Source organism: Vulpes lagopus, chromosome 2 (assembly GCF_018345385.1).
Source record: "Vulpes lagopus strain Blue_001 chromosome 2, ASM1834538v1, whole genome shotgun sequence".
Lineage (NCBI taxonomy): Eukaryota > Metazoa > Chordata > Mammalia > Carnivora > Canidae > Vulpes > Vulpes lagopus.
In genome coordinates, this window is record NC_054825.1 from 6247741 (window position 1) to 6274513 (window position 26773).

General features: G+C 48.4%; 3 protein-coding genes across 7 annotated transcripts in view; 2 read left to right on the plus strand and 1 right to left on the minus strand.

The window, feature by feature from the left end:
- The window catches only part of DHX32 (DEAH-box helicase 32 (putative)), a 52306-nt gene extending 50797 nt beyond the window's left edge, over positions 1-1509 (plus strand). Inside the window, exon 12 of the mRNA XM_041744009.1 lies at positions 979-1509. Within this exon, the coding sequence (XP_041599943.1) occupies positions 979-1150 (172 nt within the window). The 3' untranslated portion in view covers positions 1151-1509. The remainder of the gene's footprint in view (positions 1-978) is intronic.
- On the minus strand, positions 1353-18161 carry LOC121484583 (BRCA2 and CDKN1A interacting protein). Of its 3 annotated transcripts, none has more exons than XM_041744011.1 (7): positions 17969-18161; positions 12756-12830; positions 12373-12453; positions 6600-6689; positions 5312-5499; positions 3544-3718; positions 1353-1743 (listed from the first exon to the last, which is right to left on the minus strand). In XM_041744011.1, exons 1-7 carry the CDS (start codon positions 18134-18136, stop codon positions 1576-1578), a joined length of 945 nt encoding a protein of 314 aa, XP_041599945.1. In that variant the 5' UTR covers positions 18137-18161; the 3' UTR covers positions 1353-1575. The 3 variants fall into 3 exon arrangements, with proteins under 3 accessions (XP_041599945.1, XP_041599944.1, XP_041599946.1); XM_041744010.1 differs by having other exon boundaries at positions 1353-1746; positions 17969-18160; XM_041744012.1 differs by lacking the exon at positions 6600-6689 and having other exon boundaries at positions 1353-1746.
- A 275-nt stretch (positions 18162-18436) lies between these two features.
- Positions 18437-26773, plus strand: part of UROS (uroporphyrinogen III synthase) — a 31944-nt gene continuing 23607 nt past the window's right edge. The window contains exons 1-2 of one of the 3 annotated variants that reach the window (XM_041744014.1): positions 18437-18676; positions 22823-22922. The gene's annotated coding sequence lies outside the window, so the exon portion shown is untranslated. Of the gene's footprint in view, positions 18677-18698; positions 18733-22822; positions 22923-26773 lie in introns of those variants that run through there. The other 2 variants (XM_041744013.1, XM_041744015.1) reach the window with 2 other exon arrangements.

Sequence of the window (26773 nt, forward strand, 5' to 3'; positions counted from 1 at the left end):
GGGCAGGTCTCTCGGGAGGAGCATCTAAACGTTCCTCTCTCTGGGATCACAACAAATTACATACCATGCAAAGGGGCGCCTGGCTGGCTCAGGAGGTGGAACGTGCAACTCTTGATCCCAGGGTCATGAGTTTGAGCCCCACCCCATGTTGGGTGTAGAGATTATTGAAAAAACAATACAGTGTAGAAATACAACAGCATGATGCCTCTTAAAAGGAACAAAAAAGCCACAAAGAGTGTTTACAGGTGCAAACCCTGAGAAGGAATGAGCTTAGCCACTCTCAGAACAGACGTGCCAAGACTAGGGCTAGTGGGAGAGGGAGGGATGCAGGGGAGGTGGGCGACAGGCAACTATGAGAGGTATAGGGCTCGTGGGCCACGTGCGAGTCTAGAATTTGCCCTACAAAACTATGAGAGTTTTAAGTAGGAATAACATCCTTTCTGTGTACTTTCAAAGACGACTCTGGCTGCCAAGGGAATGAAGTACATGGGGTACCCGTGAGAATGAAGAGCTGTCTCTGGTGCTCCTGCAGATGCTAGGTCCACCTGAACATACGCTCCTCCCTGGACAGGGAGCTTCAAGGCAGGAACCTAAAGTACCTAGTAGCTGGACGCAGAGTGGTATCAGTTAATGAGAGAAAGAACTCTTACCCACCCGGAGTTCTCCCTAACACCTGACCTGATCTTTCACATGTGATGGGCCTTAAAGCAAGTGCCAGTTTCCCCTGATGATGAGTGGTGGGCATCATAGTTAGGTGTGGCCTAACACTAGAGAAGCCAACTTATTCCAGAAATGCAATTGGACTGACTGGTTCAATAAAAACCACAGGAAGTATTTATCATGCAAAGGGAGACAGTGACTGAAGAGTTCAAATTAAGTACCAGTTCGACAAGTAGATTCTCCAGGGGTGGGAAGTCCCCCCATGTTTGGTATTACTCACCAAAAAAGAAGAAAATCTAATCTTTTTGTTTTCAACAGATTTATGCAGCTGGCACCACCATACTATTTCAGTAACCTGCCTCCTAGCGAAAGTAAGGATATCCTACGTCAAGTAATGGATCACCTTTCACCTCTATCAACAATGAAAAAGGAACCGAAAATGTGTGAGAAGTGCCCTGAGACTACTGAGCAGAGATGCACCATCCAGTGACTTCAGAATCTTCCATAAAAAGCAAGATGTGCAATAAGTGCCCCACACTAGCCTAACAGCCAGTCTGCCGGAGGGAGGTGCAGACGCTCAACTTGAATGAGATCATGCCCCATGAGTCTTGAAAAAAAAAAATACTTTGTATATTATTTAAAAATAAAAAAATAGAAGTTTTTATTGAGTTCTTTAAATTACGACTCCCATGTTTTCCTTCTTATTGGAAAAGCTTTTAATCATTCATAATTTGACCAAATTTTTTTTTAAAAAAACTATTTTGTAAATGTGTCACAGACACAGGGGACAGAACCCTACTCTTTTGTAGAGGACCTTACTCTGAATAAAGTCGTGAGTTTTTCAGTAAATCTGAGAGCTGTTTTCTGGTAATTTTACAAACACAAAATCACCAACTACTGTCCATTGGAAATGGGTCACACGGAGAGGTGCTCTTTCAGTCTGTCCATGATTTCGTTCATCCGGTCACCTGGAATCAACATCACGGTTCGCAAGGGCTTCATGGGGACGTCATCAAAGGACCACCTGCCTCCCAGACGAGTGTCGCTCTCTTCCTGCACCGAGTAGCTGAACTTCAGGATGGCCTTCTGAACCGAACGTAAAATTGTAAGTTAAAGTTTCAGACAACCCAAAGGGAAACTTGTTTAAAGGGCAGCCAGGAATATTGTCTGACGTGCTTACAAGTGACGGCAAACAGAAGCCGAACAATAAAATTAGCTCAAACGGGATATTCCAGCAGAAGTTACACAATGCTTACCAGATTTCTAACCTACAGGAAAAGCATGGAGAGCAGTGTGTCCCAGTCTTAAGTGTTTATAAATCAACAGGAAAGTGAAATAAAGACTCCTAGCATTTTGACAATGAGATTCAGAATGGTCCCCACACACTGGTCTTTCCTCACTGTGCTGGCATCAAGCTGTGTGAAGACAGGCGTGTGTGTAACCAGGCCATCTTCAAACACCCATCCGGCCTTCCCTGAAAAAAATCTAAGGTGCTCGGGGGATACACGTTTAATTTTCACTGTTTACTTCCTGAAAAACAAAGGTAGAGCTGAATCTGCAGTATTTAGTATTTTGCAGAAGTCTTTTTCCAAAAAAGTAGTTACAGATGCCCTCTAATCCAGGAAAGTATGTTACTCCTCAGATTGACTATCTTTGAGCAAGAAAGCAGATTCTCTGGCATCTAGCTGTCCATCATGGCACAAGCTACCTTTCTGGAAGAAAGTGCTAGAAATCCTGTTAAGTGGGAGGACATCCAGGAGCAAGGACACAGAGAAACACGTGAGCCTTCACAGGGCAGCAAGGCCTACGCCAGCTTCCACATGAACCAGCTACATGACCTCAGATGATGGCTCTCCTCCCCAACTCTGCATGCCCATCTGTAAACTAAGACTAACGTCTACCTCATGGCGTGGTTCCAGAACAAAAGATCTTCTAGTAAGCATGTGGACAGTGCTTGATCACCATTCAAAGTTCATGGCCCTTTTCCTCTCCACATTCCACCCCAGGGGCTGGGGTCTAGGGACAAGCCTGCTGGTAGTGTAGTAGGCGCAGGCAAGCAAGCCCCTGCCAAGAGGTACTAGGTGTGAGCGCTGCTTATTAAGTCCCTGCAGGGGACGTACTAGATATGGACGCTGTGTGAGCCCGCTGCCGAGATGTACTAGGCATGGGCCCCGGGTAAGCCCCCGCGGGGAGGTACTAGGTGTGGGCACTGCGTGAGCCCCTACAGGGAGGTACTAGGTGTGGGCCCCAGGTGAGCCCCCACCGGGATGTACTAGGTGTGGGCCCCGGGTGAGCCCCCACCGGGATGTACTAGGCTTGAGCTCCCACCAGGATGTACTAGGTGTGGGCCCTGGGTGAGCCCCCACCGGAATGTACTAGGCTTGAGCCCCCACCAGGATGTACTAGGTGTGGGCCCTGGGTGAGCCCCCACCGGGATCTACTAGGCTTGAGCTCCCACAGGGATGTACTAAGTGTGGGCCCTGCGTGAGCCCCCGCAGGGATGTACTAGGCGTGGGCCCTGCGTAAGCCCCCGCAGGGATGTACTAGGTGTGGGCCCTGAGTGAGCCCCCGCAGGGAGGTACTAGGTGTGGGCCCCGAGTGAGCCCCTACCGGGATGTACTAGGTATGGGCCCTGAGTGAACCCCCGCAGGGAGGTACTAGGTGTGGGCCCCGAGTGAGCCCCCACTGGGATGTACTAGGTGTGGGCCCCGCGTGAGCCCCTGCAGGGAGGTACTAGGTGTGGGCACCACGTGAGCCACCAACTGCCAGCTACATGAAGTAAAGTGTGGCCGTACTCCGAGGACTCAGAGAGCAGCAAATCTTGCCTATGGTCAAGAAAGCTCTGGTTTATGTTAAAAAAAAAATAGAACAGGACAGTCTTACCTCATAGAAAAATTCTTCCTCTGCATTTGCAAACATTAACTCCTCTTTCTCTTCTTGGTTGCTCCCTTTCTTTTTGGAATTTTTTCCAGCTTCCACAAACGTCTTGCTAATCAGAAGGTAGAAGTAACACTTCCCACATGGCTTGTTAGTTTTGTGTGCTTCTGCTAGTTCTTTCCTACAAAGCACAACACAGAGACGGTCTGCCTGGTGAAAATCCAACAAGCCAGAGCACAGGGAAACCAGAGAGGCCTCCGCAGGGGTTCTGTGGTCTCTGACACAGGCTCGAACAAGTCAGATCTGGACACTTCTAAGGCATGAGTTTTATTTATGTGGTCAGTTGCACTTGTGATCGACTACGACGGGGTTTTGTAGTAAGCAGGATGAGCCCCTCAGATTATGCTGCAATGTGGATACACAGCAAATAAGAGGGGTCTCAAAGGCAGTCAGCATCACTGCTCTGCCTCTGCAGAACTAAAAATATGTAAGAATTTGGACTTTTAAAAACATTTAGCAGAGACATAAAGGCACAGAGCTATAACCAATGCCATTAATCTCCAAACACCAGAGTCAAGCACTAGGACTAGAGTCCTGACATGCTGCAGAAATGGCACACCAGGACACACATCCCCTAGATTCTAGGATAATCAGTAGAATGGCAACATAGCCTTCATTTTTTTCCTTCCAAAAACTGCCCGTGTCCCTATACATCTGTCCAAAGATGTAAAGACTTCAGCTTTAAGAGAGGATGATCAGGAAAAAGCAGATCACTCTCCTGTGATACCAAATACACATGAGCTCCAGCTGATCAAAAAAAAGACAAAGCAAAACAAAGAACATGCAGCAAAAGTATGATGAGTGCCAGCTGGGCATGAGGGAGTGAGAGTAAAACGATCAAGAATGAACTGGTTAAGTGGGAAACCCGAAGGTTCAGCCTGTCCTTACATCCCCACCAACTACTACCAGGCAAGCATGAGCACCACGACCTGGAGCAACAGCGCCTGTGCATGCGGCACAGGGGCCAGTCTGTATTTCCATCCCACTCTACCTCAAAGCACAACAAGCCCAATTCTTAGCTCTTGACAATTAAATGTAAACCTAAAGTCCCTGCATTAAGAAAGTACTGGGTGGCATAGTTTCAACTCCTGGTTTCAGCTCAGGTCATGATCTCAGGGCAGTGAGATCAAACCCCCCGTTGGACTCCATGTTCAGTGGGGAGTCTGCTTGTGAGGTTCTCTTTCTCTCTCTTCCCCTCTGCCTTTCCACTCGTGCTTTCTCCTTCTCTAAAATAGGGAAGAAAGAAAAAGAAAAAGAAAAACCACAAAACAAAAACAAAAACAAAAATTAAAAACAGCAAACCTCAAGAAGCCAGAGACACAGTATCAGGACTGCAGCTTCCTTAGTTAAAAAACATCCCAGTAGAATTTAGGAATTGTACCCAGTTTTTGTTATCAGAATAACTGTTCAGCATTTTATCCATGTTACAGAAATCTGGGAAGACGATGAAAACTTTAGTCCAGTAGGGGGTAAAAAGTCTATATAAACTCATCTGTGTTTATACCCTGTACATCTTCTAAGACTGTTGAGACTACGGTCACAAGACATTAGGAAGCCTGCTGCTAAGCAGGGACAGCCCTCTGGCAGGAGGAGGTGTCCTCCGAGGCACAGGGCTGCCGAAAGGGCGGGCGGGGCGCTTCCCACTACTGAAATCCCTCTGCCAAGTCCACCTGGGAAAAACCTCTGTTCAGAGGCATGTGGCCCAGTCTCTTACTGGAGCTGCTGGTGCATGGGCAGCGCAATCTGAGGAGGGACGTTAATGAACCTCTCGCTGAGGAGAAAGCCCACAGGCTTGGAGTTGTCGTTTAAAAGTGTATCCAGCTGTTCCACCAAACTCTTTCCACAGTTCTTCTCACAGGAGCTCAGAATCAGCTCTTTAATTTGTTCAGCACACTGGGTTCCCTAGGAAGCAAAGACAAGGCTTGCCGTTCAGTACAGGCCGCACCTGGAGCAGAAAAGAGAGTGAGAGCTCTCTAGCACTTTCTATCTTACAGTCAGGCCAGTCTCCTGGCATCGCCTTTAACAACCCCACCTGTCCTCGGTGTTCACTGCTTAAGCATTTCTCAAAATTAACTACACCTGGCTATTTACGGTCCTATGAGCAGTGGTGACAGCACGTTACACCTACACTCACACACCGGAACAGCCATTCCAGTCCACTTCGTAGAGACAGATGGACGTAACTGGAAAGTTCATGTAAAACCTGAAGATGAGGGGCAGCCCGGGTGGCTCAGCGGTTTAGCGCCACCTTCGGCCCAGGGCGTGACCCTGGAGTCCCGGGATCAAGTCCCACATTGGGCGGGCTCCCTGCATGGAGCCTGCTTCCCCCTCTGCCTGTGTCTCTGCCTCTCTCTCTCTGTGTCTCCCATGAATAAGTAAATAAAATCTTAAAAAAAAATAAATAAATAAAACCTGAAGATAAATGGTGACCTGCACCTTACTCTGAGGAGAGTAAACAGCTTGTTCTCCCTTTTCTTAGAACTCAACGAATCAATAAAGAGACAAATGGAAGCACAAGTGAAGGTCAGCACGTGCCCTCTGCTGCAGGAAGCAACAAAGCCTCACAAAGGAAGAGCCACAGACAGCAGCACCACCAGCTCTGGTATCAATACCAACACCAGGACCCCAGTTCTGAATGGTTCTCTACACCACGAGGAGCCATGACTTTCATGTTTGAGATCATTCAGCATAAAAACACTCTCACATTTGAAAAAAATTACAGTGGGGCACCTAGGGGGCTCAGGTCATGACCTTAGGGTGGGTCCTGGGATCAAGCCCCACAGCAGGCTCCCTGCTCAGCAAAGAGTCTGCTTCTCCCTCTCTGCTCTAATAAATAAAATCTTAAAAAAAAAAAAAAAAAAACCCAAAAAACAAGATTATAGTGAGATTTCACAAGAGCACATATCCTTATTGTTAATTCCATTGCTGATATAAAAACAGTCATCATACATTAAAGTGACTTGGGTCTAAGGAACAGTCTGATGCCACCCAGTGAAACCAACCTTTCTTTCAGTTAAATTTAAAAGACTTATGAACCCAAAAATCTCATCTTCATCCACATCGTCATCGCTGTCTTCTGAAACATCCATCTGCTATTTTAAAAAGAAAAAGAATTAAAGTTGTACATTTGGTTGGGATAAGCAGAATACCAAGTCACGCTTCGGTTTTCAAACACCATCCTTGGCCACCATCACGGCAGGGAAGTGTCACAGGCTGAGGACCATGGGCCTTGCCCTGATCAGCTCACCTCACTTGCTTCTGCTCCCCCCTTTTACATTGTGGATGACCCCTTCCTGCTCCAAAATTCTTTATACTAGATTCGCAGTATGTCACCAGAACAGATAAAACTTCCTGAAATCAACCACTTCAGTCTGTCTTCAAAGACACCTGGCTGCAGCCAGCCCTTGCTTGTCCCTCCGTGGATCCCCTGCAGTCACAGGCCTCCAGAGCCCAGGCCCAGCCCCAGCATGGGTGAGAGCGAACAATGCTTGGGCGCCACTCCTCCTACCACGTGAAGAGAAAAAGAGGGCAAGAAAGGAACGAGACCTAAGAATGAAATGCTTTGGTGTTGAGTTTAATAAGTTCTTTATAGATTTTGGAAACTACCCTTTATCTGATATGTCATTTGCAAATATCTTCTCCCATTCTGTAGGTTGTCTTTTAGTTTTGTTGACTGTATCCTTTGCTGTGCAAAAGCTTCTTATCTTGATGAAGTCCCAATAGTTCATTTTTGCTTTTGTTTCTTTTGCCTTCGTGGATGTATCTTGCAAGAAGTTATTGTGGCCGAGTTCAAAAAGGGTGTTGCCTGTGTTCTCTTCTATGATTTTGATGGACTCTTGTCTCACATTTAGATCTCTCATCCATTTTGAGTTTATCAAAGAAACAAACAATCCAATCATGAAATGGGCAAAAGACATGAAGAGAAATCTCACAGAGGAAGACATGGACATGGCCAACATGCACAAGAGAAAATGCTCCGCATCACTTGCCATCAGGGAAATACAAATCAAAACCACAATGAGATACCACCTCACACCAGTGAGAATGGGGAAAATTAACAAGGCAGGAAACAACAAATGTTGGAGAGGATGCGGAGAAAAGGGAACCCTCTTACACTGTTGGTGGGAATGTGAACTGGTGCAGCCACTCTGGAAAACTGTGTGGAGGTTCCTCAAAGAGTTAAAAATAGACCTGCCCTACGACCCAGCAATTGCACTGTTGGGAATTTACCCCAAAGATTCAGATGCAATGTAACGTCGGGACAACTACACCCCGATGTTTCTATCAGCAATGGCCACAATAGCCAAACTGTGGAAGGAGCCTCGGTGTCCATCGAAAGATGAATGGAAAAAAAAAAAAAGATGATGGATAAAGAAGATGTGGTTTATGTATACAATGGAGTATTACTCAGCAATTAGAAACGACAAATACCCACCATTTGCTTCAAAGTGGATGGAACTGGAGGGTATTATGCTGAGTGAAATAAGTCAATCGGAGAAGGACAAACAGTGTATGTCCTCATTCATTTGGGGAATATGAATAATAGTGAAAGGGAATATAAAGGAAGGGAAAAGAAATGTTGGGAAATATCAGGAAGGGAGACAGAACATAAAGACTCCTAACTCGGGGAAACGAACTAGGGGTGGTGGAAGGGGAGGAGGGCGGGGGGTGGGGGTGAATGGGTGACGGGCACTGAGGTGGACACTTGACGGGATGAGCACTGGGTGTTTTTCTGTATGTTGGTAAATTGAACACCAATAAAAATTAATTTAAAAAAAAAAAAGAATGAAATGCTTGACTCCGACCTGAACTTCCAGACTCTACAGACAAGCCCTCCCCCGGGGGCCTCCGCCTCCACCTCTCCATGTGCTGCTGGTGCAGTGGTGCTGGTGCACGTGTTCAGGCGACACACTCACTGCGTCCCCGGCCCCTAGCGTGAGGTCTGGCAAAGACAATGTCCTTGGGGACCATGTGCTGAAGGAAGGAAATGAAATGAGGCTGCTGCTTTATCTACAGAACGCCAGCAGGGACCCACGACTGTCCCATGTGTCTCCCTGACGCTCTTCTGTGGGAAGGGACTCACAGCTCTGCCTCCTGCAGCAGCACCCAGGCTCACTAAGGTAGGGCCAGTGGAGCAGGGGTGCTCCCGGGGGCCGCAGGGCGAGTACAGGGCCACGAAACCTGCCTCTGTGGGGACGGGGCATCAGAGTAGTGACTCAAGGGGCCTGAGGAAGTAGTCCTGGATCTCCTGCTACTGACAGGGAGACTCAGGCACAGGCACTACCAGGCTTTAAAAGCAACATCTGGGGGCAGCCCGGATGGCTCAGTGGTTTAGCGCTGCCTTCAGCCCAGGGCCTGATCCTGGAGACCTGGAATCGAGTCCCACGTCAGGCTCCCTGCATGGAGCCTGCCTCTCTCTCTCTCTCTGTCTCTCAAGAATATATAAATAAAATCTTTGGGGGGAAAAAAAAGGCAGCATTTGTGCTGAAGCAGTTTCACCTGTAGAACTAGGGTGGGCAGCATGGCCTAGGGAGTAAAACCATGTGCCAAAATGAGAGATGTTTCAAGCTCTACGAATCCAGGGGATACACAGAGAGAGAACAGGCAGGTAACTCAGAACACAAACACCAGCCATGAGAGAACTGGGGCACATCTACTCAGGCAACAGAATTAGTCCACCAGCCCTGGTCCCTCAAGACCAACCTGGGACAGATGTCCTGCAGCTCACAGGTCTCCCACCTACGGTGGCAAAATACATGCAGTACCAAGAGGGCCAGGGGTAGGAAAAGGAACCCTCAGCGTCGAATTCTAAGCAATCCCCAAAATTGGGGCACCGGGTGGGCTCAGTCACAGGAACATGTGACTCTTGCTCTCAAGGTTGTGAGTTCAGTGGGGCACAGAGCTTACTTTAAAAAAAGGGGGGGGGGGAATCCCCCAAATGGTCACTGGGCTCACAAGCAGTTAGCATCCCCTGGAGCACACTCAGTGTTCCTCCTTGATGGTCATCAGCCATCAAAGCAACACCACATGGGGGCTGCCTCTCCACAGGGGCCGCGGTCACAATCCCATCAGTCTCATCCATGACCACCTGCTTACCGCACACTCCAGCAAAAGCCCCACCCACCTGACCCGTTCACTGCCTCAAGCCTCCTCCTTTTTTTTTTTTTTTTTTTTAAAGAAAGGGGGTTACTTTTTATTTATTTATGATAGTCACAAAGAGAGAGAGAGAGAGGGGCAGAGACACAGGCAGAGGGAGAAGCAGGCTCCATGCACCGGGAGCCCGATGTGGGATTCGATCCCGGGTGTCCAGGATCGCACCCTGGGCCAAAGGCAGGCGCCAAACCGCTGCGCCACCCAGAGATCCCAAGCCTCCTTCTTCGACACAATTCCTAGGGCCTTTGTCCTGAGCAACTCCACCTAACCTCTCACCCCTGAATCTCCCTACACTAGCCACACAAGCAGGGCATGCCCTGCAGGCCCCCGCCCTTTCCCCTCCACAGCCCTTGGGACTGCCTTCTCTACAGGAGTCCAAATCCCCCCAGTCCCAGAGGCTCTGGTGAAAGTTCTGGGCAGTCCCTCTCCTAGCGACAGAAGTCTCTGTCGCTGGGACGCCCTGAGGACCTCTGCGGAAGCCAAAAGCTGTAACTGTCACTGTGAAGTTACCCGTAGAACCATCCCGTTGAAGGCTGAATCCTCCACTGAGCTAAGCTCTTTCAAGAATAAAAGTGTTTCTTGTTGGACAGTCTTAGGACACGGTTAGAAGGTAGAGAAGGGTCAGCAATGGATGTTCTACATGGAGAAGCCACCTAAGACAGACACTGAAGCAAGCCACTCCACCATTCGCAGTCTTATTGAGGCGATCTTACTGACAGAGAGACTGACTGGGTGGACCAACGATTCTGGCGCCATGCAGCTTTTCTCCACAAAGCTTGGACCTCACCCACAGCTTCGACAAGCTAGGGGCATGGTGGGGAGGTCGCAGGGTAGTTACCTAAAGTGCAGCCTTCTGTGTGGCCTTCTGTGCACCCCTTTCTGGATGATCAAAACAAGCCTTCTCCAAGGTCACGGCACAAGCACCAACAAGACGGAGGGCCAAAGATGGAGTGAGTGTTGATAACACTCCTACAGACACTGATCAGCTGGAGGGAACAGGTGTCTGGTGAGAGGTCTACCTTTCCCACTGCTCTAGAAGGAAACTACTGTACTACTGCTTTCACTTTCTTCACTTTAGTGCCATGAGGTTTAGTAACAAGACGCTGGTGAGCCTATCCGATAGTTCCAGAACCTCAGTGGAGTACTGGTTGTAAAAGCCAGGTAGAGGTATTTAGGAGAGGAGACAGGGGCTGTGAATGCCAGCTTGTTGAAGACCTTCGGCTTTGACCACAATGGGAGATGGCTAAAGGTGAGGTGGTGAGTGGGTGCAGTAGACCGAAGTGGTCCTGCTTCTGTACCATGACCCCAATGGCACGTTCTGGGAACGGGAAAAGACATCAACTGTGGGCACTGAGACTACAGCACCGGCCACGTGCTGCTGCTCTAAGCACCAAGTGCTCAGCAACTCGCGCTGCTTCTGCAATGCCGGACGAAGTAGGGACCGGGACCATCCTCATTTTCAGAGATGGAAGTGGAAACAGACCAAGGTCACGGTGCTAGATTCTATTCTCCACAGATGGCCACCACAGTCCAGTCCTACATTCTCTTCTGACAAAGTAACCTAGCCCCTACTCCAACTGAATGCTGAGGTCCATGCACCCTCCCCTTGAACCTCTGCAGACCCTCACGTCTGATTAATAGGACAGCGGAAATACAGTGCTGTGCACTTGTGCCTGGTTCTTTTGGGCTGCTTGCTCCTGGAACCCAGCTGCTTCGTAGAGGGGCCCATGCCACGAAGAAACGGAGGCCCCTGACCCATAATCCCAGCTGGGCTCCATCCGGACAGCTGGCATGACCTTGCTGATCATGTGAGTGAGCCATCTTGAAAGTGAATCCTCTGGCCTCCCACTGGCTAATGAGACACAGAGCAGACAGGAGTTGTTCTCACTGAGCTCTGTCCAAATGAGCCAAAAAGATGACCATTGCTACTGTGACAGTAAACTGCAGGCAGTATGTATGGCAGCCCCAGAAAACCCAAAACCACCATGGGGAGGCAGAGGCAGGCCTCACCCCTCCTGCTGTGCCTCCTCCAAAAGCTCCCTCCAGTGCTTCACGCCCTCCCTTCCAGGTCACCCCCACCCCCCACTGTGGCACCCACCACAGCTCCTTTGCAGACTCTGCCACTGACTCCTCCAAGTAATTGGTATTAGCAGTGTCTGTCCCACCCTCCCTGGGCAACCGTCCATCTGCTGAGGACACCCAGGTCTCCAGCCACTGCTCACACCTCCCTCACATGTATCACAAGCAAATCAAACTCAACACGTGTACACCCGAACTCAGGTTCCCTCCTGGCCTCTTCTTCCATGTTTGCAATCTTGGTCACTGGAGGCAGACACTTGGGAGCCACCCTTGACCCCTCAACTCAGCCCCATCACTCATTAAGCTCCATTATCTCTCGTCTCCTAAATATCTTCTGAATCACCCCTTTTTCTCACTATCCATTGGCACTCCTGGGAATCCAGCATTCAGGAATCTTGGAAATTACTGGAATGACTTTATAACCAGTCTCCCTCCGGTAACATCTCTTTCCAGTTTGAGCTCCTGGCCCATCCGCTAAACCTTGGGAGGATCTTAACACAACAAAGAACTAATTTAATCAGAACAAACATAACTCCCGCTTACCTTTATCACACTCCCAATATGGTTTTGTTGAATTAAGAGATCAGTTAGTTCTGCAGTGTTCACAGGAGCCTTTAGGAAAAGCTAAGGAGAAGAAAAAAAAAAAAAAAGTACTTTAAATGAAAATCAAAACGCAATTTTTAACAAAACTTCTAACATCCATACTCAAATAATAAAGTATCAATGATAGAAGACAACTCAGAAGAGCAATCGCAGGAGGAAAAGAAAAGCCCTTGGAAAAGAGAAACAATCCTTCCTACTCTGCAGGGTAGAGAGGACAGGAATAGGAATTCTAAAATAAAGGATGAAATTTGACCTAGCTTGTGTTGAATGGCCTGGATTTTCTTAGAAGAGCAAATTTGTGTGTAGAGGGTAAATGACTATACCTGTTGCAATAACTTCTTAATTCCGTCATGATCCTTGTCGGAGATGGAATAAGCTTCAAATTCAACATTCACTTCCTGTAAATAACACACAAAATAGGTCATCACACATAACTCCCTAAGATAATTCAGGCAGTATTTTCTATTTTGCAGCTTTTTCTTTTCCTTCTGCCTCTATTGTTTTTGGCTCTATCTCTATCTATAGAACGTGCCAGGAGAAAGGACACAAAGAAAATGTTATCTGAAGAACTGTCTAGGTTTCAAATAGGCAAAAATATTGCCAAGATTGCCATCTGCACAGGTTACAAAGCACCTTCACGCCATCTCATCTGACACATAAGCCTGGGAACAAAAAACTCAGACTGATCTAGTTTCAATGTAGAGGAAGTCTGCTCCAGAAAAAACAGTCACAGCAGCCACAAAGAAGAAATTATTTACCTGACTACAATAAGGATGAGCAAAGCGCAGAATCACTTCACAAGTCCCCAGCACTGCCTACCGCTTGATGCCCTTGATTCAGCCCATGCATCTGAGGCTACACTTCATTCACCTGACAAATACTGACCACCACGTACATTAGCACTGTGCCAGGCACTCGTGACGAAAAGGTAAGCAAAGCAGACATGAATGATTCTGCCCTCGTGGAGCTTACAATTTAGGGGAGAACATAGGCTTTAAGGAAATATTCATGGAGATAAATATAAAGTTGCAACTATATGTGCTATAAAACACAGGTACACAGTGCTGTAACAACGTGAAAAATAGGTAAGAAAATCAGGAAAGAGGGTATTATGCTGAGTGAAATAAGTCAATCGGAGAAGGACAAACATTATATGGTCTCATTCATTGGCAGAATATAAAAAATAGTGAAAGGGAATGAAAGGGAAAGGAGAAAAAATGAGTGGGAAATATCATAAAGGGAGACAGAACATGAGAGACTCCTAACTCTGGGAAACGAACAAAGGATGGTGGAAGGGGAGGTGGGCGGGGGGTGGGGGTGACTGGGTGATGAGCACTGAGGGGGCACTTGACGGGATGAGCACTGGGTGTTATTCTGTGTGTTGGCAAATTGAACTCCACCAAAAAAAAAAAAAAAAAAAAGTCAGGAAAGTCTTCCCTTAGAGAAGTGACACAAGCTGGGAGGGACTTCCTGGCACTCGGGCACCTGGGTGGCTCAGCTGGTTGAGCATCTGCCTTCAGCTCAGGTCATGGTCCCAGAGTCCTGGGATTGAGGCCCACACTGGGCTCCCTGCTCAGCAGGCAGTCTGCTTCTCCCTCTGTTCCTCACCCCACTCATGCTCAAATAAAATCTTAAAAAAAAAAAAAATTAAAGAGTTCCTGGCCCCGAGAACAGCACATACTATGGCCCAGAGGCCAACAAACTATGTTAAGTACATGATACTATATGAAGCAAAACAATGAAAACAGAACCTAATCTGTAATGCTACTTGTGTCCCATAAATCAATGAAAGGATTGCTTCACACCAAAAGCAAAACCTTAGAGGCTTATAAGCCTCCACAAGATCAGTCCTAAATCATACCTTGGTAAGTGACACATTTATTTTGGGGCTCTGCTAAAATAATGTGTTCACACATAGTTCCAAGTATAGCAGATTCTGGAATTTGGGTCTTCGCTGAAGGCCAGAGAGGTCAGTCACAGCTACTTGTGCCCAGTCATCCTGACTGTGCATACATTTAAGCGTCCCCTGGCTGTTACATTCGCCAGGGGGTATTGAGGCCAGTTTATCAAGTTCAAATCCTGACTCCTGGAAGGAGGCTCAGCCAGATTGTGAGGGCGACACAGCCCGGGTGGGTAGGGGGTGAGGACGTGTTCCAAACAGGGTCAAACTAAACCATGTAACAAATTGTCACAATTCAGGTATTCAGTGCATTCCTTAAAAAAGAAACAAATTCTTTAAAGGATGCTTTTAGGGTTTTTTTTTCCTTGTCTGGACAGATGTCTCCGACCTCTGCCCCAGGCTATGATGGCACCAGCACCGCAGCCGATACCAAATGGACCATCTGCCCAGCACCCCTTGCCCTGGGAATCACTCCCCATCCACGTGGTTTCAGGGGAAACAGCCACCTTTGTGAAACAGAGCCCTGCCACTTACTCCCAAGTGACAGACTTCAGAACTAAAACTAGATGTGGCATCTCACCTGCTTGCTCTTTTGACTGACAAATCTCAGAAGCTGTTGGTATTTTCTATTCTCTGCTATAAGGAGTAGAAACAGAAAAATAACCAAATATTTTGAATGTAACAAAGAGCAGGAAAGGAGAGAAGGAAAATGTGAAAGACTCCTCTGGTTTTCCACAGCATTCCAGGCTCAGTGACCCAGCGGTCCCTGAGGCCCCACTACTTCCTGCCCTTGGAGGTCTAAGATACCCCGGCACCCTCACCACCCACTCCCCTTCCTCTGCAGCTACACTCCAAGGGTCTGTGTTAAACACAAGCACCCGTCCCAGCCACATGGCCACAAGAACTTAACTAAGCACGCCTAGTGTTTTTCGTCTCATCTTTTCAGTACCCTGACCTGCTTATGTAAGTTCTTCTAGCCACATTCTATCACCAGCTCTGCCAGCTGCCTCAAAGCCAGTCACCCCTGTTTTCTAAATCAGGCTTCATGTACACACATGCGCATTTCCTTCCTTCTCTATATGCAGAGCAGGTCTGAGGTAGATTCTTCATTTCCAAAACAATGGTCAAGGATTTATTCATCACAATAATGACAAATGGATGTGGATGAGTGAACACCACAAAAACTAAAAGCCTCTTTCCAATAAATACAGGAATCAAGATCCACCAGGTGTAGGAAACTGCCGTGAAAGCCTTAACAATTTCTTCAATCAAGAAAGGAATATATTTCAGTGGTAAATATGACAAAGAGCAGATTCCAGTTGAAAGTCTTACTACCCACCCCCCAACTCCTACTCCTCAGAGGTCACTAACAATAGTTAAGTTAATCTTTCAAGAGGTTTCTGACACATAATCCCAGTTATTTCCTGTTTCTTCCTTCCCCTGTATCTACTGCACCACACACACTGTCTTCATTTAAACTTGTTGTGTATCCTCTGTCTTAAATGGTGCTAACTCCTAACTTTACATGGTTGATGTAAATACTAAATGAGTTAATAAAGTGCACAGACCCTGGAACAGCATGTATTATTATGATGACGAAAGAATAAATTCTTTGCAGTCCAGTTACTCTGTCAAAGGATGTATACATTTTAGATTCTGATACTGTCAAATTGTCCTCCAAAGACACTGCAATAAATTATACTCCCACCAACAGTATATACAAGTGCATGTTTTCTTACACTATAGTTAATGAGGATCATCACACTAATTTTTAATCACTGGAGTGCAACAGACTATCCATGTCAATTCAAGAAGCACTGATTGCTGTGCTTAGCAAAATAGCCAATAAAGTTCTAGGTGAAAAAAGGTGAGACCACATCCAAGGCAAGGGGCCAAAGAGCTGATTTCTAAGGGAAAGCTCTGTTCCCTGGAAGATTTATCATGCACCCAAGCCAGTCTCAGCCCTAATCCTGACTCATGTTCATCTCTGACTTGATATCCCATTACTCTCCCTTGCTTATTCTGTTGTGGTCATACTAGCTACCTTCCAGTCCATCAACCAGGAGGTCTTTGGATTTTCCTATAAATGAAATGGAAAGCTGGTGGAATGTTCTGAACAGGGAAGAGGGAACACACCTACATTTAAAAAAGATCTCTCTTGGGCAGCCTGGGTGGCTGAGTGGCTTATCTGCCGTTGGCCCAGGGTGTGATCCTGGGGTCCTGGGATCAAGTCCCACGTCGGGCTCCCTGCATGGAGCCTGCTTCTCCCTCTGCCTCTGTCTCTGCCTCTCTCTCTTTCTGTGTCTCTCATGAATAAATAAATAAAATCTTAAAAAATATATATGTATCTCTGGGGGGTTGTCTGGCTGGCTCAGTAGGAAGAACCTGTGTGACTCTTGTTTGTGAGTTGGAGCCCCACCTTGGCCTTAAGAGTTCACTAAAATATAAATAAGTAAACTTCAAAGTATGGTACTGAGCACGCTTAGTATTGTATAAAAAAATAAAAAGATCTCTCTGGCTGCGGGTGTAGTGATGGTACAAGAATGGAGAAACAGCAAGTCACTGAAGTTACCCCAGGAGTCCAGGCAGGCGATGATGGAAGCATGGACTTGTGCATTAAGGCTGTTGGAGAATCCACAACGAAACCGTCTGGGTATGAAGATAAAACTAGCAGGATTTGGGATCCCCAGGTGGGTCAGCGGTTTAGCGCTGCCTTCGGCCCAGGGCGGTTGATCCTGGGGTCCTGGGATCCAGTCCAGCATCCGGCTCCCTGCATGGAGCCTGCTTCTCCCTCTGCCTGTGTCTCTGCCTCTCTGTCTCTCATGAATAAATAAAATCTTTAAAAAAAAAAAAAAAACTAGCAGGATTTATGGCAAGACTGGATGTGGCATGACAAAGGAGGAATTAAAGTCAATCACCAGGTTTGGGCCTTGAGTAAGTTGCCAATGCGGGGGGGGGGGGTTGATTTAGAGAAACAAAGAGGACCTGAAGCGCGAATTACCAATTCCTCTTTGGACGCAGTAGGTTTTACGTACCTAGTGGGCACTCAGTGCTCTTAAGGCCCGTTCAGTCCTACTGATTCATTCAACAAATAGTAAGTTAAGTACCTACAATGCCAGGCGGTTCGGTAGAGGACAATCTGGGGAAAAAAAGGAACCCGGTTGCACCGCGAACCCAGCACCTGGACTCGGTGGGTGGGGCGGGGTCAGGTGCCTCGGAGGCAGAAGATGCAGCTTCACTGAGGTCACTGAGGTCACTGAGGTCTCAGCGAGGACCGGAGGGCGCCGCAGGGTGGAGAACAGCGTCGGAACACGAGGCCTGGAGGGCCGCCCGGGGGGCCCCGGCGGTTTAGCGCCGCCTTCGGCCCAGGGCGTGACCCCGGGGTCCTGGGATCGAATCCTGCGTCGGGCTCCCTGCGTGAGGCCTGCTGCTCCCCCTGCCTGTGTCTCTGCCTCTCTGTGTCTCTCATGAACAAATAAATAAAAATCTTTAAAAAGAAGGCCTGAGAAACGGAAAGAGGGCGCCGCAGGGCGGGCGGAGAATAAGCGGCGGGCCCCTGCCTACGGCTCCGGAGCCAGAAAGTCCCCCCCCCCGCCCCGACAGAAACCAAACCGGGGCCGCACGTGTGCTTCTCACCTCGTCGACGCTCTCGTCGTCTTCATCCTCGTCTTCGTCGCTGTCTTCCTCGTCTTCGTCCTCATCTTCCACGCCGTCTTCCTCTTCCTCCTCGGCGCGCACGGCCGGGCCGCCCGGGGGCTGCGGGACCCCGCTGCCGACCGCGCGCCGCTTGGGCCTGGACGCCATCTTGCCGGCCTCCCTGCGCCTGCGCAGGCGCAGCAAGCCCGCCCTTCCGGACCCGCCCACACAAGCGGGGGGGGGGAGTGAGAGACGACGGACCACCTCGGCGCCGGGTCGGCGCCACCCCCAGGGGTTCTGATGGATTCCAAGGCCCGTGATCCCTAGGAGTCAAGTCAGTTCGGGGGTCCTGTTGGGGCACTTTCTTCCCCCCGTCTCCGTCCTGCCTCCCGCCCTCCGCCGCTCCCCCCACCCCTCAGTGGTTCGACCCATCTGGGCCCGCCCCCCCCGCCCGCCGGGCCTGGATTGTCGGTGCGCATGCGCGCGCTCCCTCGGCTCCGGGACCCCGGGCGGTGGTGCAGGTGCCGGGCGGCCACGCGCAGGCCGTCTCCATGGCAGCCGAGGCCACGTGGTGAGGGCCCACCCACCCGGCTCGCAGCTCCCGCCGCTGCCCGCCGCTGCCCCGCAGGCTGGTCGGCACCGCGAGACGCTGCCCCCGACGGGGCGCCCGCCGAGTGCCGGGCACGGGCCCCGCGCCTGCCCGGCGAGGTAGGTGTCGCCGCCCGTTGTCGCCGACGGGGACCCCGAGGCCCACGGACGCGCAGGTGTGCGGCGCTGGCCCGAGCGTGAGCCCGCGGGGAGAGGAGCGCGGGGCCGCTGCTGGTCTGGGCGGGCCGGGCCCGGGGCAGGTCGCCGGGTCGGCGCAGGTGCGCGCAGGGCCCCCAGCTCCGTCGGGGGCGCGGTCCCCTCCGAAGCCCTGCTCCCAGCCGACGCTCTTTAAGCGCATTGCTCGACCTGCAAGTTCCTCCCAAGGAGGGATGAGCCCTAAACGCTTCGGGTCCGGGGGGTGGAAATGAGGATTACAAGGCAGGGCCTAGGGCCTACCTACTGTAAGGGAACGGAGCGGAGGGGCTGTGGTCAGCCAGAGAGCGTGCACCTGCTGCTGCAGCCACGTGCGGCCCAGTGGACACCTGCCCCAGTGCGCTCGGATCTTTGCATTTCCAGAGAACCGGAGTTGTGGAGTTTTACGAGATCTACCCTGATTTTTTTATTTTTTTTTTTTATTGGAGTGCAATTTGCCAACAAATAGCATAACACCCAGTGCTCATCCCATCAAGTGCCCCCCTCGGTGCCCGTCACCCAGTCACCCCCACCCACCTCCCTTTCCACCACCCCTAGTTCGTTTCCCAGAGTTAGGAGTCTTTCATGTTCTGTCTCCCACTCTGATATTTCCCACTCATTTTCTCTCCTTTCCCTTATTCCCTTTCACTATTTTTTATATTCCCCAGATGAATGAGACCATATAACGTTTGTCCTTCTCCGATTGACTTATGTCACTCAGCATAATACCCTCCAGTTCCATCCACGTCGAAGCAAATGGTGGGTATTTGTCGTTTCTAATGGCTGAGGAATATTCCATTGTACACAAGCTGTACATAGACCACAGCTTCTTTATCCATCACCTGTCGATGGGCACCGAGGCTCCTTCTACAGTTTGGCTATTGTGGACGTTGCTGCTATAAACATCGGGGTGCAGGTGTCCCGGCGTTTTCACTGCATCTGTATCTTTGGGGTAAATTCCCAGCAGTGCAATTGCTGGGTCATAGGGCAGGAGATCTACTCTGATTTTTAACAAAACCTGTGCCAAATAAAATTCAGTCCCCAAGCAGGTTTATCCCAGGGGCTGCCGGTATGCGGCCACTCATTGTAAAGACCATTTGGAAAGAACATCCTTCATTAAAGAAGACACCAGCCATAGGAGAAGGAGGTTCATAGTTTAACTTGTTTCTCTTCTGTAAAGTGAAGAAAGTGGGTTGGATACCTGGGATTCTAAAAACAGAAGGAGCTGCGGCTTCCTGGGGAGGTGGCTGCTGCCCAGAGGTTTAAGCAGAAGTGTGATAACCTCTTCTCAATGATCCTTCAGCCGCAGGAAATGGAGTCAGGTTAAGGTAAGGGGCCACAGAGTCCCCATGACTGTGTCCTGTGGGTTCCAGCCTCCCTGAGACTCTGCTACCACACCCCAACATGGATATTGATAAACATGCATATCCGGGATTCACATCTGATAGGGTAGCTTAATATGACCCCTTTGGGTCCTACAACCATGTAAAAACATCTTCCTATAATGTACAAGACAGGAAGCTGTAAAAAAAACAAAAAGACCTCTTAACAAGGCTAAAATTAGAAAATAGACTCAGGGGCAGCCCCAGTGGCACAGCGGTTTAGCACCGCCTGCAGCCCAGGGTGTGATCCTGGCGACCCTGGATCGAGTCCCACGTCAGGCTCCCTGCATGGAGCCTGCTTCTCCCTCTCTGCCTGTGCCTCTGCCCCTCTCTCTCTGTCTCTATGAATAAATAAATAAAATCTTAAAAAAAAAAAAAAGAAAATAGAGTCAGTACCAAAATATTAATGGAGTTTCACTCAGACATCATAGATAAGTTTTTCCATTTCTTTATTTTTTATTTTTTTATTAAAAAAATTTTATTGGAGTTCAATTTGCCAACATACAGCATAAAACCCAGTGCTCATCCCGTCAAGTGTCCCCCTCAGTGCCCATCACCCATTCCATTTCTTTATGTTTTCTTGTAGAAAAATATATATAACATTTACAATTTTAATCATTTCTAAGTATACACTTGAGTGGCATCAAGTATATTCACTTTGCTGTGCAACAATCACCACCACCCATCCCCAGATCTTCCTCATCTTGCCGAACTAAAACTCTGTCCATTAAACAGTAACTCGCCAATCCCTCCCAACCCCCAGACCCTGGAAACCACTGTTCTGTTCTCCGTCTCTATGAATTTGACTGTTCTAGGGGAATCCTAATAATTTGTTCTTCTGTGATTGCTTATTTTACTTGGCATAAAGTTCTCAGGCTTCATCCATGTTGTAGCATGTGTCAGAATTTCCTTTTTAAAACAATGGTATTCCATCATATGTATATATCACATTTTGTTTATCCATTCGTCCATTGGTGGACACTTGGGTTGCTTCCACCTTTTGACTACTATGTAGAATGCTGCTGTGCACTGGGATGTACAAATACCTGTTTAAGTCCCTGCTTTGAAAGCTTAGGGTGTGTATACCCAAAAGTGGACCTGTTGGATCATATGGTAATCCTATGTTTACTGTTTTTTGAAGAACTATACTTTCTTGTAGTTTGCAGATTTTCCAGGTACTGTGTATTGCTTTGATTAGAGATCAGGGGAAAAGCCTTACTTTGTGTCTTCAGACTAGCTCCTAGTGTTGAGCTAATGATGAGTGTGAAGACAATCTTACAGGAGCTGAGAAGTGGTGGGAGTGCTTAGGGAATGGGCATGGGATTTAGACCAGGATTAAATACCACCCCTGCCACTCAACGGTGCTATGTGATCTTGGGCACATTGCTCAACCCTTTGGAGTTTTGGGTTCCTCTTTTGTGAAATAAGGATAATAATACCTACCTTTGCTGGTTTAAATGAGGATTGAGATCCTGCAATGTAAAATGCTTAGCCCCGTAAATATCACAGAGTAAGTGCTCACTAAAAGGGCAGCTGTTACTGCTGGAAGAGCAGCAGGACACAGCTGGAAACTGAATTTGAGACCTGGCTCTTTCTTACCAGCTGTCTTCATCAAATCATGCCCCTATTTCTTTAAGGAAAAGAGGTCATTTCCCCTGTTCCAGAGATGCTGGGTAAATCTACAGTGTTGTTTTCTTCAGTGTGAACACTTGTTCACACTGAGCATTTACTGAGCGTCTACCATGCAGAAGAAAGTCCCTCAAAACAGCCAGCATCCAGAGGACCAGCCCATTTCACAATTGCAGGGACTGAGGCCAAGAGCAGAGCAGCCTAGAGACCAGAACAGAGGCCTTTGCCCTCGAGTGCAAGCTCCTTGCCCTTCAGCACACCTCTTCCCAAAGTCCGAAGTGGCTCATGTACAATCTTCCTCCTTTAAAAACCTGAGGATACCCCTGCCTGTCTCCTGATCCTGGTTTCCTCCTATTCTTGGTGCAAGACAGGTAACAAGTTTCTTCAAGCAGGTTGCTTTCAGCTTGGTCCCAGAGAAAAGCAGGGATAGATCTTCCCATGTGGACAAGATCTGTTTATACCATGTTTGTGGTTTCAACTTGAATGAGGCTGTATTCGTTTCCCAGGCTGCCATATCAAAGTGCCACAAGCTGGATGGTGTGTACAGCAGAAATGTATTGTCTCACAGGCTAGATTCTAAGATCAAAATGTCAGTAGGGTTGGTTCCTTCTGAGGGCTGTAAGGGGAAATCCATTCTGTGCCTCTTCCCCCCAGCTCTGGTGGTTTGCTGGCCATCTCTAATGCCCTCTGGCTTGTTAATACATCACCCGATCTCTGCCTTCATCTTCATGTTTTCCCTGAGTGTGTGTCCACATTTCCCCTTTTTATAAGGACACCAGTCAGACTGGATTAGGGCCCACCCTAATGACCTCATTTTAACTTAATACATCTGCAAAGACCCCATTTCCAAATAAGGTCACAGACTGAGGGTTAGGACTTTAACACATAAATTTTGGATTCATAACAGGGCAAATGCAGGGACCTGCCATTTCACTGCTTGCTCTTCATAGCAGACGATGGGATGATGAGTATGTCACTTCTTGATGGGAACAACTAAAGGAGTTCTGGGTGAAGACAAACATTAGAGTCACATTTCTGAGACGGGGGTTGTTGACTTTTTCAGAACCCCCTTGCCTGCTCCAATCCCTAGAGTACTCTGGGCTCTAGTCTACAAAAGCATCTCAGCTGGCTTTACCCATCTTCAACGTATTCAGCATGTTCAGGTACTAAACTCATTTATTAATCTCACCAAACCTTATATACATAGTAGCTGGAATGTACACACATCACCCTACATCATCTACCCTCACTTTATTCTGTAGCTTACTCTGTTATGGACTGAACTGTGGCTCCCCCCACCCCCAAATTCATACATTGAAGCCCTGATCCCCAGTGTGACTTTATTTGGGTATAGAGCCCTTAAAGAGGTAATGAAGAAGGGGCACCTGCCTGGCTCAGTTTGTAGAGCATGTGATCTCGGGATTTTGAGTTCAAACCTCACTTTGGGCATGGAGGCAACTCAAGAAAAAAAAAAAAAAGGAAAGAAAAGGGAGGAAAGAGGTCATGAAGATTGAATGAGGTCATTATGAGGTCAAGCCCTGCCGTTAGGTGGAGCTCTAATCCTCTAGGTGTGGTGTCCTTAGAAGAAGAGCTACCAGAGGTCTCTCTGCACAGAAGAAAGACCATGCAAGCACACAGCAAGAAGACAGTAGCCTGGAAGCCAGGAAGAGAGCTCTTACCAGGAGCCAACCAAGATGACGCCTCGCTTCTGGACTCCAGCGCCCAGAACTGAGGAAATAAATGTCTACCGTTGAAGCCCCAGTCTGTGGAATTCTGTTATGGCATGACTAAGACTCAACTCCAGTCTGTGTTCCCTCTCCTTTGCTAGGGTCTCCCTGCCCGCTGCCCAGACTTGATCTGGCACCGTGTGGGTGCCGTAGGGCTCCATCCTGGGCTGCCTCCTTTTCTCACCATGGTCTCAGCAGTCCTCGGACTTCAAATACCCTCAATGCACTAACACCTCCCAAGTCTTTGTTTTTTGACCTGACTCCCGCTGAGCCCAAATTGCCTACCCAGTTTCTTCATTTGGACATTTGATGCCATACTCTCCAACTTTTTTAACATTACAGCACACCAAGTAAAAGGTAAATACAACATATGTACACACAGGAGACACACTTTACAGGTAAAGGCAGCCAGCCCTGGCTGGGGTGGGTGTGAGGAGAGTGGCACTGTGGTTCTGGTAACCCTGGTCCCTACCAAGGGCTGAGAGGATCAGCCCACAGGCACACCTGTAAGCCATTCAAAATGCACAAATGGGCTGAAGCACATTGGTGGGGAACAGGTACCCTCAAACATAGTATGTCCCAAAGAGAACCTTTGTCCCCATCTATTCCCCATCTCCTGGATGTGCTCCCATTCTCCGTTGTTATAAACCTGACCTCTCTTTCCTCTACCCTGCATCCAACCCAAGCAAATGCTATTGGCCCCACCTTCAGAATACATCCAAGTGCACTCTTTCCCAAGACTACCAGCCTAGTCCAAACCTGTATCAGCTCTCACCCAGACTTTTTTTTAAATTTTATTTATTTATTTTTTAAATAGAGCACACAAGCAGTATGTGGGAGGTTGGAGGGGGCCAGAGGGAGAGAGAATCTCGAGCAGGCTCCACACTCAGTGCAGAGCCCCACACAGGGCTTGATCTCACTACCCTGAAAATCATGACCTGAGCTGAAATCAAAAATCGAATACTTAACCGACTGAGCCACCAGGTACCCCTCGTGGAGACTGTTCTAAGAGCCTCCCAGTTCTTAATCCTTTCTACTTTGAGTCTTTCCTCTGCACACCTGCAAGTGACCTCACTGGAATATAAGCACATCAGCCCTCTGCTCAGTCCCCCAGTGGCATCACATCTCATTGGGGATAAAAAGCTAAGTCCTGAACGTGGCCTGAGCAACCCTGCATTGTCCCGTGCCCAGCTCTGAGCTCATCTCCTACCTGGGGATGATGGAAAAACCAGATAAAAGGAGCTTGACGCTCCCTTTGCATGACAGAGCCACCAGTCAGCCAGGACTTTTCCATCAGGGAGAAGAAAAGGCCTATCCCTGTTTCAGCCAGTGTTCATTTGGATCTCTTAGCACACAGCCAGACCCACACCCTAACTGTCCTCGAGGAAGTGCTGTTTACACCCAGACCTGGAGGCTGAGTAGGAGTTGGCAGAAGCCCTGAGGAGGATAAGCCTGAGGGATGGAGAGAAGTCTGGGGCAGCTGGAGTGCTCAGGGGAGAGTGGGGACCTGGCTGGGACACGCTGCAGCTTGTCAGGTCATTTGAGGGAGTTTGGGTCTGATCATAACCACAGTGGGAAGCTTCTTTTTTTATAGATGTATTTCTCTTCTCCTTTTCTCATTTCTGCTTGCCCTCTTCTCTCTGGGGGAACAGGAGGAGGAAAGTGTGGTGTCAGGGAACAAGCCCAGGACTGAGGGTCAAGGGGATCTGATGCCAGCTTTATCGTGCATGCCGTAGTCTTGTTTTCTCCTGTTAGGTGGGAATAACCTCTGCCCTACCAAGCCGTAGGGTTGCTGAGTGACTCAAAGGACATAACAATGACCTCCAACACAGTTGTTGAGGACTACCTGTATACACCAGAGACTGATCTTATGCTTTATTTGCATTAAATCAATGAGGTTTGTCCTGCTTTATGGGTGAGGAAGCTGACCTGTAGAGGACAAAACTCATCCAAAGTCCCAGAAATGGGCACCTGGGTGGCTCAGTGATTGAGCATCTGCCTTTGGCTCAGGTCGTTATCTGGGGTCTGGGGATCGAGTCCCACATCGGGCTCTCCGTGGGGAACCTGCTTCTCCCTCTGCCTATGTCTGTGTCTCTCATGAATAAATAAATAAAAACTTAAAAAAAAAAACACACACATACACCAAAGTCCCAGAACTGATGAGTGGCAGAGCTGGGTGGGATTCACACTCAGGCAGTCTGGCTCTGAAGGCTGTGGTCCTAACCCTATTACTATGCTGCCTCTCATATACTTGGCATACAGAAGTGTTAGGGAAAACAGGCATAAAAATAAAAAATATCACTCTGGTACAAAGGGCTTAGTTTAATAATGCAAACACTTGAAAGCAAAACCAGTCTACCCGCTGCAAATAGAGAAAATGTTTCTTCTGGGTTCTACTCTGCAGTTGCCCTAGGTAATAAAATTGATGGCTTCCAGATAATAACTGTTAAGAGAGACTATGAGATGTGCTGCTGGAATTGACAAATAAAAATCAGATTACTACCCACATTCCTCAGCCATTGCTCAAAGCACCTCTAGTGCAAAATTAAGAGGAACCATTGCTGGTGATTATTTGCCCTGCTAGAGCCCCATGTCATCAAGTTCCACAAGAAAGAAATCACCTGATAAGTGCACAAAGGTAGTCATGCTCACACATTAGTAATTTTCTTAGTAATTTAATATTTAAAGTTGATAATGTTTTGAGACTTGATTCCGCCTAATTGACTGGTACTGTTCACTGTCCTATTAGCACATTCAGCCCACGGGAGAATCCAAGGACTCAGAGAAAGGTCTACAGGAGATAAGGGTTGGGTGTGTGTTGGGGGGGAGGGGAGTCCCAAAAGGTTCTGCAGAGCCAAAGGGTCTGCAGCAAAGGCTCAGGGACCTGGTGACAGACACTGCCCTCTGCAGAGGAAATACTCACCAGAGGGAGGACTGGCTCAGGGGACAGCCAAGGTACATGTGTTTCTAAAGGCACATATGTAGGTGGCATCAGGCAGCGGCCCTGAGTGAGGAGTGACTTCTATGCCGGGAATCCCTGACTTCTGTCCACATGGCTTTTTTTTTTTTTTTTCCTGGGGATATGCATCCCAGATCCTAACTAGCACCATGGCAAGGTCATGGTGGGGCTGAGGTCGGCCACCCAGGACCAACTGCTTCTAGCAGCATGATGCTTCCACCTTTTAATCCCACAATCGTTGCTTGTTTTGTGTGCCTGGAAACATTTATGTGTTAACCGAAAATGCTAAGTCTTACCTGCCACTCAGTGACTTACAGTTTCCTGGAGC